This window comes from Alligator mississippiensis, chromosome 4 (genome assembly GCF_030867095.1).
Source record: "Alligator mississippiensis isolate rAllMis1 chromosome 4, rAllMis1, whole genome shotgun sequence".
Taxonomy (NCBI): domain Eukaryota; kingdom Metazoa; phylum Chordata; order Crocodylia; family Alligatoridae; genus Alligator; species Alligator mississippiensis.
Genome location: NC_081827.1, coordinates 170,711,698 through 170,724,653, shown reverse-complemented (window position 1 = coordinate 170,724,653; position 12,956 = coordinate 170,711,698). Strand labels below are relative to the sequence as shown.

The 12,956-nt window shown below is 47.9% G+C and overlaps 1 protein-coding gene across 2 annotated transcripts in view; it reads left to right on the top strand.

Moving 5' to 3' along the window:
- Positions 1 to 12,956, top strand: part of C2CD6 (C2 calcium dependent domain containing 6) — a 72,921-nt gene that overhangs the window by 39,961 nt on the left and 20,004 nt on the right. For both annotated transcript variants that reach the window (XM_059727070.1, XM_019492357.2), the window contains 2 exons: positions 7,901 to 7,979; positions 10,337 to 10,377. In XM_059727070.1, coding sequence (XP_059583053.1) covers positions 7,901 to 7,979; positions 10,337 to 10,377 — 120 coding nt within the window. The remainder of the gene's footprint in view (positions 1 to 7,900; positions 7,980 to 10,336; positions 10,378 to 12,956) is intronic.

Below are 12,956 nucleotides of genomic sequence, written 5' to 3'. Positions count from 1 at the left end.
TCATTTACTACTTCCTTTCGGAAGTATTAAAAGACAGTGCACTAACAGCCCATACTGCACCATGTGTGCCGCACATAGTTATTTTTAGGCAATACATTGCCGTAGCAACACATTATAATGGGGAAGCACATTGCTACAGTGACATAGCTGTAGCATCACAGTTCTTGCCCATGTACACTATATCATCGTAGTGTGTTGTTACAGTGATGTAGTGTCATGCGTAGATACTCCCAGTAGCCTGTTGTACTGAATTTCCCCATCTGGAAAGATCTTTGACACCTCAGTGAAGGTGAGGTGTCTGAGGGTTATCAAAACTACTGTTGGGGATTATAGACTTTAAATTTCAGTTTCTGGCTCATCGTCATGAAACAGTACACTTCATGAGAAGGAAGCAAGCATAACTGGGTGGGCCTATAGCTTCTCATTTTGAATCCATGGCTCAAAGGAAAGACCCTGCTTTTATGGGCACAGACGTCTGCTGTTTGCATAGAGACTACATGCTTGTTCTGTATAAAAAGGACTTGTAGGAGAGGAAAAGCAGGAGGAAGGAATTCTTCCCAGTTTGAAAGTCTGATAAAACTCAAGACTCACAGAAGAGATGAGATCAGATATGAAGGTGCTTGGCAGGACTTTTTTTTTTTTTTTTAATTGATACTTTCACCTGCATTAGTGATAAAGGCATAGTGGTTAAGAAACTCCTTTGCTATGCCTATGTCCCTTCCTGTCTTTTCATATTGTCCCGAGGGCTAGGGACAGACATTCAAAAAGCCCGAGCCTGAATTGATTCAATCTTTGCAGGTTAGTCTAACCTGCAGAGAGAGAATCAGTTTGTAAGTGGATAGATGTTCCCTTTTCATTCTGGAAATGCAGGCACATGCCTGCAGTGGCTCAGGCCAGAAGCCCAGGGGCACTAGAGCAGCCCTCCCTTCCACAGGGAAGCTGAGCTGAGGCGGCCGGGGCATGGCCAGGCCCCGGCAGGCATGACTCAGATTGGGGAGGGGTTTAAACCCCAACCTTGGCCTGCAGGGTTTGGAGGGTGGGGGAAGAGGGAGCGTCTGCTGTCCGGAGGAAGGTGGGGAGGAGGAAGTGGCAGGGAGAGCTCTGCCTGCTCTGGCGGCTCCCTGACAACCAGGAGCAATCCCAGCACACAGGGCTGCCTGGCCTCAGCTGGGAACTCTTCCTCCCTCTCCCACACTGCTGCAGGGTGAGGAGGGCGGGCTCTATGGGATGCTGCCCAGCCCGAGAGGGGGACTCTTCCCCCCACTTCTCCCCCCCGTAGGGTGGGGAGGCGGGCTGTGTTCCATTATGGGAGGTACTCTTCCCTCTCCTCCTCCTCCCTCCCCCCACTGCTGTGGGGTGGGAAGGGCAGGCTCTGTGTGAGGCTTGCCTGGCCCCAGCCCTGGCCCCAGAAGGGGACTCTTTCCCCACCCCTGCAGGGCAGGGGGGCTCTGTTCAGTGCTGGGAGGGGATTCTTCCCCCTTCTCCAGCTCCTCCCCCATCCTCTGCCCCCCATCGCCATGGGGCAGGGAGGGGGGTCTGTGAGCAGCATTGTCCAGCCTGACCTGGCCCAGCCGGGGTGCAGAGAGTGGGTGTAACAGAGCCACAGCTGGCAGGGGTGGCCCCTGTGGTAGGCCAGTAGGGAGTGCCCTTGCACTGAGCCACCCACCTCACTGCACCTGACCACCTACCAAACTCCAAGTGTCTCCCCAGGGGCACCAACTTCTGGTCAACCCCCTTCCTGGAGCACACCCACAAGCCTGGGGTAACCGCTGCCACCACCCAGGGGTCTAATCTCTATTCAGGCCCTGTGCCCCCTGAGTGCACAGGCCTTGTAGACTGTGAGGGTGGTTGACCCACTGCGAGAACTTGGGGTGCTTCCTTAAGCCTGAAGCACAGATAGTAGCTTCCCTTAGTCAGCCAAGCATAGGGAGCATAAGGCATGGCCCAAACCCTCTCCCAACAAGTCCACCAAGCTTGGTATAGTGGAAAGCTTTATTGGTTAAAGAGGGTAGGCTTGGGGAAGGGTACGAGTACACCTTCTTGGAGTCCAACATCAGCTCAAAAAATGAACAGCTTGAAACCCTCTGGGTCAAGTTGCGGGGGGAAGGGGAGTGTGCGTGGTGAGAGAGACCTAACTATAGGTGTATATTACAAACCACCAAACCAGGGGGAGGAACTCGATCTAGAGTTCACCCAAGAATTGACTGAGGCTGCATGTGCGTGTGACATGGTTTTCATGGGCGATTTTAATTATCCAGACATCTCCTTGGAGGAACACTCGGCCAAGTTGGAACAGTCGTGATTGTTCCTGACCTGTGTTGAGGAGCTCTTCCTGACTCAGGAGGTGCATGGGCCAACCAGAGGTGAAGCTCTGCTTGACTTGGTCTTGGCCAAAGGAGATGACTTGGTGACCAACTTAAATATAGACGGAAGTCTGGGTGACAGCGGCCATGAAACCATCATGTTCACTGTTCGATTAAGAAAAATGGGATAGCAGGATTGAAGACTTGGACTTCAAAAATGCAAACGTTAACAAGCTTAGGTCACTAGCAGGCAGGGACCTGAGGCAAAAGGTGTGCACGAAGTGTGGTTGTTCCTTAAGGACACGATCTTTCAAGCACAAAGGAAGTCCATTCTCATGTGGAGAAAAGGTAACAAAAGAGCTGGAAAGCCCTCTTGGCTAAATAGGGATATCATGGTCCTCTTAATAAAGAAGAAAGAGGCTTATAAACAATGGAAGCTTGGGGCAGGCCCCAAGGAAAATATTCCACAATGGCCCGCATTTCCAGGAAACAGATAAGAAAGGCTGAAGCGGCAACCTAACTTAGATTAGCAACAAGAATCAAGGACAAAAGAAGTCCTTCTTTAGGTACATAGGGAACAGGAGGAAAACAAATGGGAGTGCAGGGCCATTGCTCACCAACTCAGGAGAGCTGGTTACTGGCACCCAGGAGAAAGCTGAACTCCTGAATGACTACTTCGCCTTGGTCTTTCACCAGACCAAGGGGAAAACCATGCCAGGAAAGTAGAGGATGAGCACAGTAGGAATAATCGCCTTCCTACTATTGCCATAGAATCGGTGTATGACCAATTAATAAAATTAGACATATACAAGTTGTTGGCTACAAATGTCCAACTCAGGATCCTTAAAATTCTGGTTTATTAGGCGGATTGAAACACTGTAATGAGTTCAATCATAAACCTTGGGGCTGGTCCCCACACACACACACACACATGCACACACATACACACACACAGTAGCAAGCTACAGAGTCAGGTATACCTATCCTACAAGCACTGGAGTCTGCCATCGATGGCCAGTCGAGGCTTCTTTCAGTGTGGTGTTATCTTCCAGAAGGGGGTCGCCAGCTGGTCCTTCTGGCTGTACAGGTCTGGTCAAGTTGGAGATCAAGAGGGCGCCCCTGAGGGTCACTTTTCACTGCCTTTTATCTGTCCTTGGCAGACCTTGGTGACTCCCCAGTTTTCAGGTTTCCCAATCCAGGGGTTGTTGACCCTCGTGGGACTCCCCCCCCCCCCCCCCCCCCCCCCCCCCCCCCTCGGTGGCTACTGGACGGCATCTGTCAGCCCCAGGGGTCGTCCGCATGTACGTGCAGGTTTGGAAGTCTGTTGATGAATTTTGAATAGGGCTCTGGGAGTGGTCGATCTGGAGATATTCAGCCCAAAAGTTGGTCCCCGGCATTGATTAACTCAGGCCTGGGCTTCTAGCCCTTGATCAGTGACGTCTAGAGATTTCCCGGTTGTTACATTGTCTTCTATTGAGTTCTTCCGTTGGCTGATCTGCAGCTTCCCAGGTGTTAATTGCTGTCTGCTTCCATGTTACACATTCAATCACTGATTCACTCACTCTTTCAGGGGCCAGCCTGATACAGGGAAGGACAGTTTGATTCCTGCCCTTGTTAACATTGTTACAATGTATAACTTATTAAAACACATTTAGTTGAAAGGTGAGGAGTATAAAATATAAGCTACAAATGCCATGGCACACAAATAGATAAAAATACCAAACTACAAGGGGAGATACAAAATGCACACACACAAATTTCAAAACACAATTCCTTATCTTAAAGTGAAAGAAAGAGGAAGGAAGGAAGAAAAGGTAGAAGAGGAAAAACATATCCAAGTAGGGGAGAGCAACTGCAGGCAAGAGGAAAAGGGACTTTCTGGTACAAAGTCAGCAGGACCGGATGATCTTCATCTGAGAGTGCTGAAGGAGCTGGCCAAAGTCACTGTGGAACCCCTGGCAAAACTCTTCCACAACTCATGGTGTTCTGGACAAGCCCCTGAGGACTGGAAGAGGGCCAATGTTGTGCCCATCCACAAGAAAGGCAGGAAGGAAGACCTAGGTGACTATAGGCCAATCAGCCTAACTTCCATCCTAGGGTAATTCCTAGAAAAGTTCATCAAGCATCGATCTGCAATAAGCTTGCAGAAGATAAGATTCTGAATGACAGCCAGCATGGCTTCATCGCAGGCAGGTCCTGCCTTATGAACCTCATCTCCTTCTATGACCAGGTAACTCATCACCTGGACACGAGCGAACAGGTTGGCATTGTATACCTAGACTTCTAAAAGCCCTTTGATCTAGTATCACACGATGTCCTCGCAAGAAAATTGGAGGATTATGGTCTTAACTCCGAGACAGTCAGGTGGGTAAGAAACTGGCTGCAGGATAGGACCCAGAGAGTCGTAGTGAATGGATCTGTGTCCTCTTGGCGAGAAGTGGGCTGCGGTGTCCCGCAGGGGTCAGGGCTCAGTCCAGTACTTTTCAACATCTTTATTAACGATTTGGATGTGGGGATGAAGAGCTCACTGGCCAAGTTCACAGATGACACCAAGTTATGGGGAAGGGTGGTCACACTTGCAGATAGGTTACAGTTACAGGTGGACCTAGACAGGCTAGCAAGTTGGGCAGATGGGAACCTGATGAAGTTCAATGCTGAGAAATGGAAAGTGCTCCACCTCGAGACAAGCAACCCCCAACACACCTACAAGCTTGGCAGTACCAACTGACTAGCACCACGAATGAAAGGGTCCTGGGGGTAATAATAGACCACAGTATGAATATGAGCTGGCAGTGCGATGCTGTAGCCAGTAGGCCAAATAATACTCTGGCATGCATCAATCGATGCATCTGCAGCAAAGCCAAGGAGATGATTCTTCCACTCTGCTCAGCACTGGTGAGACCGCAGCTGGAGTACTGCATCCAGTTCTGGGTGCCACACTTTAACAAGGACATGGACAAGCTTAAGAGAGTCCAAAGAAGAGTCAACTGTATGATCAGAGTCTTAAAAGGCAAGCCATATCAGGAAAGGCTGAGGGTTCTGGGACTCTTCAACCTGAGGAAAAGAAGGCTGAGAGGGGACCTGGTAGCAGCTTACCGCTACACTAGGGGAGTACATCAAGGGCTCGGTGAGCAACTGTTCACCAGCACACCTGAGGGGAAAACCAGGAGTAATGGCCACAAACTCCTGGAAGATCAATTCAGGCTCAACATTAGGAAAAACTTCTTCACAATCAGGGTGTCGACTGTCTTCAAGAGGAGACTAGACAGTTACCTTTCTGGGGTCACCTGGCCCCCAGTTATCTTTCCTGCTTGGTGCAGGGGGCTGGACCTGATGATTTTCCAAGGTCCCTTCCGGCCTTACAATCTATGAATCTATGAATGACCTTTCTGACCTCATCTCCCAGCACTGACCTCATGCCATGAGGTCAGTGCTTAAAACAATAGAGGGGTTGAGTTCCCACCTTCTTACCTGTCCTCAGGCACATAAGCAGAGTGGGTTGCTTAGCAACTGGAGTGATAGACACATAAGCGAGAGAGAGGCAGGGAAACAAATTACCCCCAGGGAGAGGAGGAGGCTGGAACAGGATTCCTTCACAGCCTTGCCCCTGTGGCCTGAACTGGCCTTGCTCAGCCTCGGCCAAGGCAGCCACATGGGGCAGCTGGGCTGGGACAGGCCAGGCCGTGGGGGTGGGGCCACCTCTAGCAGGTGCAGCTTAGTGATGGGAAAGTGAGCGGAGTGAGCGCAGTATGGTGGCTTACCCTGTCAGTGAATGCAACCTGGCGCACATGGCCAGAGGTGGGCCGGGCAGCGGGTTACCTGGGCTCACTTGGAGGCACCAGGATTGTGCAGAGGGGCTGGAATTGCACTGCCCCCCACTCCTCTCCCCTCCCAGCCTGTTGCACTGCCTCCTTCCCAGTGCAACATGGCCGCAGCCTCCGGGGCAGAGGGCCCCACCTGGACCAGTGCAGCAACTCCACCCCCAACCCTCCTGCTCTCGGGGAGGAGGCAACTGGCTGATGGGCGGGTTCTGGGCCAGGGCCTTGTTAGGCCATGCTGCAGTCCGGGGACTGGCACCCTGGGGAGGCACAGGGCCCAGGGCATCATCAAGTCACTCTTTGTCCTGCAGCCCAGCTGCACGCAAACGTATGTATATGTGTGTGTATGTGTATGCATGCGTATGCATGTATATCTGGTTCTGTGTGTTTCTGTCTGCATGTGTGTGTCCAGTTATGTGTGTCTGTGTGTGCACGTGTGTCTGGTTCTGGGTGTATATGTGTGCGTGTGTCTGCTCTGTGTGTGTTTCATGTGTGTGTCTGTTTCTCTCTCTCACTCCTTTCTTTTTTTCTCTTTTTTCTTTCTCTCTTCTTTCTCTCTCTGTCATCACAACATGCTTAACAAGAAAAGAATACACAACAAAAAAGGTAGTGTTATAGTTTTTTCAGCACTCTGGCCAAAAGCATTGCCTACCCCTGCCCTAAGGTGACCACCTTTTCAAAATGGAAAAGCAGGACACATGACTGCCTCTTCCTTCTCTCCCCCACCTCCCCCCCAACAACGAATGGCATGGCTGGAGCAGAGTGGGAGTGGATGCAGGCTGCTTGCTGCAGGCTTGGGGCGCCCTGCCCTGTCGCCTTTCCCCTGTGCTGGCTATGGATCTCCTGCCCACCCAGCAGCAGTGCAGGGTACATCACACAGCTACCACCCCCGCTGCTACCATGTGGGCAGGGGGTGCCTAGCCATGGTGGTGCAGCCAGCATGGGGCTCCCTGGGGCAGGACAACAGGGTGGGGAGCTCTAAGCCTGCTATGGGCAGCTTGTATCTGCCCCTGTCCCATGCACAAATCTGGGGGGCAGCCCTCTGGGAGTGTGCTCAGTGGCAAGGAGCTGCCCCCCTGCCCGTCTGGCTCTGTCCCACTCCCCACCCTGGCCCCAGGCCTCATGCACCACCCTGGCTGGGCAGTGCCTCTAACCCAGAGGTGGGCAAAATGTGGCCTGTGGGCCGGATGCGGCCTGCCAGGCCATTCTATCTGGCCCGCAAGGCCCCTAAAAAATTTAGAAAATTAATATTTATCTGCCCCTGAATGCCTGTCATGCAGCCCTCGATGGCTTGCCAAAACTCAGTAAGTGGCCCTCCGCCTGAAATAATTGCCCGCCCCTGCCCCAATCCCTCCCTCACCATGGGGGCTTCAATCTGCACCCTATGCCCCTTCCCTCCCATAGATTTAGCTGCAAGAAGCTGCTGTCCATGCTACCTGGATGACTTAAAGCATCCCAAGCAAGAAGCAAGACTTTCTTTGTGTGTTTTTGTTGTGTTTGACATTCCTACAGCTTATTGCTATCAATTCATTGTAAAAAAGTGTTTTCCTCATGTTATTAACAGTGTATGAAATGTTACAGTGCAGAGCTATCTGAGATTTAATGTGTCAGTGGTACTAGATTTAATGCGCATTATTTAGAGTATGTTAAGGCACATGTAGACATTCCTATCTAAAGTTTACAAAATGTCACTCAAAAGCAATTGAATACCAAACTTTGGTGTTTATAATGTAGAACTCCAGAAACCTACAACTAAACTTCATTTTCCACTTTTCCTAGGCATTTCACTTCAAGGAAATGGATGAAAAGAGGCAAAAAACTTCTGGGGAAAGAAGCAGAAGCTTTTCTGCATTATCTGGTTTGGAAAACATTACAATTATATATATATATTTAAAATAGAAAGTAGCAAGGGCAGTGCCCAGACTTTTAATTGCTGTGCCTTGGAAACTTTTACAACTCCAAAATAAGTCAGCCTCTCTGCTCATTAGTTTAAACGTTTGACCAGTGTAGAAATGGTTATAAATAATAGGGCGAATCTACACGAGATGCATTAATGCGCATTAGCCTGATTTACTGTGCATTACAGGTGCGTGTCTACACATGCACACCCTTAATGTGCATTTAAAATGGCAGAATTAGGCTAATTGCGCCTAAATTTGATACCTGAAAATGCAAAACACTGCTTCAATTTAGGGCCCTTTAAACCCTTGTGTTGTGCGCACACTCAAACTTACCTGCCTCTCTGGTAGCGGAGAGGGGAGGATAGGGTGAGCTGCCGGTGGGCAGAGCAGTCCCTGGGCTGCAGGGGGGGCTGGTGCTTCCCTCTGTGGCAGTGGTGTGTCCATCCCCTCCCCCCACCTCCCCCCAAATGGCACCCACCTGCAGGCATCCAGCTCAGGCAGTCCTGGTGGGCACTGCAGTTGTGGAGGGAAGCACTGGGTCACTGCACAACTCAGGCAGGTAGGCAGGTTCCAGGGGAAAAAGAAAAAGATCTTTGGCAGAGCCTGCTTTCCCAGGCTACTGCCAAGCTGCCTGCATGGGCTTCCTGCAGAGCCCCTGAGCTGCACGGAGCCCGGTGCTTCACTCCAAGGCTGTAAGGCAGCAAACTACAACTCCTCCTCAGAGTTTTAGTTTGCTGTGCCCCACGTCATGTAAGGCGCATTACACCACTGAATTTGCTACAGCAGCTGGAATTACTCCGCAATACACCGCCAACACATACAAATACCAACACCATTAAAGTGGTGCAAAAGCATTTAACTCACTTTAAAGTGTCGTGTACACATTCCCTTTGTTTCATCTACACATGGCCAACGGTACTGATTTTAGTGTCAAGTCCCTGTGCACGTAGACACCTACCAAAAATTACTTAATGCGCATTAGCTTAATAACCATTACATTTAGTCACGCTTATTTGCGCGTGTATATGTGCCCATATAATAATAAAAGAGGTGTATTTTAGATTATAGAAGTAGTTCTAATCAGATTGAAACTATGCACTCTAAATGTTGATGTTAGTTCAACCTTAAATTAGTTTTCCATGTAATTTAGGGAAAAGCCCTGTGGTTTAGAGACTTTCATTCAAGCCTGTGAAATGCATTTCCAAGTTTGTACAGGTAATTCATAATAATATGGCACTTTTATATGTGATCTGGGGTTGGGGGACCAGGGGGTACTTTAATTAGAGTGGCTCTGAAAGCTGCTCTAATTAAAGCACTGCCGCATCTCCTATATCAGCACCCCCACGCTTAAAAATGGTAGCAGAGGCTCTTGAACTAAAGCTCATTGAACAAGCTTTAGTTCAGCTGTCCTAGTCACCACTTTTTAAGTGCAGAGACACTGATACATGAGGTGCTGATCAGGGCAGGGGACAAGACCTGCCTCTCCCCTGCGGTTCTTTCCAAGTCCCTTGACCCTAATCAGGGAGCCAGATACACGAGACTGGTAGTTCAGGGCAGGGGACCTGCCCCCTCCCCTGCAGCTCTTTCCATGTCCCCTGACCCTAACTGGGGAGCCAGAGCCAGGAGAACTCCCTGCTGCCAGGGCAGGGGGACATCCTCCCCACCCTGGCAGCAGGCAGCCCCCCTTGCAGCTGTCTCCTGGCCTGGTGCTGCCTGCCAGCCCTAGGCTAGCACTCAGGGGGAGCGTGGAGCTCCCCTCAGTGGCGGCAGGGGTCCTTTGCAGGGCTGCAGGAAACGGTGCAAAGAGCAGCAAATCTGCTCCTTAATCCCCACTTGTGTAGATGTCTGCCCAAAAATGCTTACTTTGGAGTAGTTTAGACCAGAGTAAATTTAGGTTGGAGTAAGTGCATGTGTAGATGCACCCTGTGAATTACTGTTATTAAAGGCCATTTTAAGCTTAATATAAAGAGTTCAATCACTGAAAATGATGTTTGTCTGCTACTGTTATAATAAAGTTTCTAGAATAAAATATTACAAATCTCAGAAGGAAAGAGTGTATTGTTAACAGGCCTGTAGATGATTTTGGGTGAAATTTCATGAAGTTTGGGATTTTGTCATCATGTGGTCTAGCTAGGTTCTAAAATTTCCAAAGCAAATTAGTCTTTTTACTGATTTCATGCAATTAGATTATGTTCCTTTAATTTGTTGATGATAATTAAAATGCACACATTTTACTTGGTTATGTAGTCCTTTGCATTATATTACAAACATTGACAAGATAAACAATCTCTGACTATGTTTTTCTTATCTGAAGTTGATTCAGAGTTACAGGGAGAGGATCTGTTTAAAACAGAGGTAAGGTATTTATTTCTTAAAATTTCATCATCTGTTAATTGAATTAATTGTCAGTGTTTATATGTAAGGCTTTGAAATACCCATACAACCCATAACCTTTTCTGCAGATTCTGGTAGGTGTCAGTTTAGCTCTGTCCTTGCAGTAGCTAGGATAGGTGGATTAAGTCTGTCATTTTACTCAGTCATCAAAATCACAGCCCCATTGAAGTCAATAGCAAAACTCCCTTTGACTGAAGCAGGTGTACTTCTTTCTTTTGCTTGGGGTTAGTTGTTTGGAAGATTTGACAGAAGAGAGAGAAACTGTGCATCTTGAGTGGATTTTAGAGATCTCATACCACATTTTGCAAGAGTAGAATTCTGTTCCCATGTCTTTGGGCAAAGTTTTTTTTCTCCATCAGCAGTTTACTCTGACTACCATTTTTTACTGCAGGGTACTGGAAGTAATTTGTTTGTATATATTATGGAAAGGTTGGAAATGCTTGTCTGACACCTACTAGGCAAGGTGAAAAAAGACCTTTGCCATTTCACTCCCAAACAGTAGCTTAAAGGAATAGGACAGGTATATAATAAATAGTGTAATATATTGCTGTAGCAGAAAGCCCCCTTTTCCTCTTGCCTGCATTTGCTCTTCCCTCTTTGGATATGTTTCTCTTTTTCTACCTTTTCTTCCTTCCTCTCTCTTTCACTTTAAGATAAGGAATTGTGTTTTAAAATTTGTGTGTGTGCATTTTGTATCTCCCCTTGTAGTTTGGTATTTTTATCTATTTGTGTGCCATGGCATTTGTAGCTTATATTTTATACTCCTCACCTTTCAACTAAATGTGTTTTAATAAGTTATACATTGTAACAATGTTAACAAGGGCAGGAATCAAACTGTCCTTCTCTGTATCAGGCTGGGCCCTGAAAGAGCGAGTGAATCAGTGATTGAATGTGTAACGTGATTGAATGTGTAACATGGAAGCAGGCAGCAATTAACACCTGGGAAGCTGCAGATCAACCAACGGAAGAACTCAATAGAAGACAATGTAACAACCGGGAAATCTCTAGACGTCACTGATCAAGGGCTAGAAGCCCAGGCCTGAGTTAATCAACACCGGGGACCAACTTTTGGGCTGAATATCTCCAGATCGACCACTCCCAGAGCCCTATTCTAAATTCATCAACGGACTCCCAATCCTGCACGTACATGCGGATGACCCCTGGGGCTGACAGATGCCATCCAGTAGCCACCGAGGGGGGGAAGTCCCACGAGGGTCAATGACCCCTGGATTGGGCAAACCTGAAAACTGGGGAGTCACCAAGGTCTGCCAAGGACAGATAAAAGGCAGTGAAAAGTGACCCTCAGTGGTGCCCTCTTGATCTCCAACTTGACCAGACCTGTCCAGCCAGAAGGACCAGCTGGCGACCCCCTTCTGGAAGATAACACCACGCTGAAAGAAGCCTCAACAACAGACGCCAGCGCTTGTAGGATAGGTATACCTGACTCTGTAGCCTGCTACTGTGTGCGTGTGTGTGTGTGCATATGTGTGTGTGTGTGTGTGTGTGTGTGTGTGGGAACCAGCCCCAAGGTTTATGATTACAGTGTTTCAATCCACCTAATAAACTAGAATTTTAAGGATCCCGAGTTGGACGTTTGTAGCCAACATTGCCAATACCTTTTTAAAAATGTATCTTGTGTATATGTGTCTCCTGCTTTGTTACTTGCTTTCTGACTGTTAATAGATGATCATAGTTAAGGAATAGTAAGACTGGAAGCAGAGGCGACGCGTAGGGGGTGCACGTAGTGTGGCAGTGTGCCCCCTACAAAAAGGCACTCGCCACCCTGCCACCAACACCACCAGCAGCGTCTGTAAGCAGTCCATGTTCGCCACCGGCTGCTGCCGGAGGTGCCTGTGCGTGGCTGCTGACCCCTAGTCGCCAGCCCCACGGGATCTTTTTGTAAACCATTTGCTTTGTATGCAAGTTTGATGCCTTGTATTTGTCATTCATTTTTCAGTGTTTTTCCCCCCCTGCAAACAGGATAATACTTTTTCTTCAAAGTAAGAAAATTAAGCCAGCAATGCTTCAAATGAATAAAAATCAATATAATCAGAAAAAATGCCAGTTTGACTGGACCTCTGAAAAGGATGACATCAATCTTGCCCCTAATTAAGTCATTGGGAATTTAGCAATTAACTTCATTCAGAACAGGCCAAGCTTTAATAGAAATATTGTAATTCTGCCACATTTTAACTTTATATATTCTTAATCTCCTTTCTGTGCCTTCTGTTTTGATTGCAATAATGTTGGATATTTAGAAGTCAAATAATTAAGATACTGTCAAAGTGGAAGTTTTTGGTCATCTTCTCTTTCAAATTTTTATCATAAAAAAATCAGATACATTATGCAAAAAAGCAGGCTTTAGGCCAGGTTTATCTATTACAGAAATAGTATGCAGATTATTAAACTGAAAGGTGTAGCTAAGTAATGGACAAATTTAGTATTTTGCTGGTTTGCATAATGAATGTACTTTACATTGCACTCATCTACATGTGCCATTATAGCATGTGAATAAACTCTGGAGCTTATTCTCTGGAGTT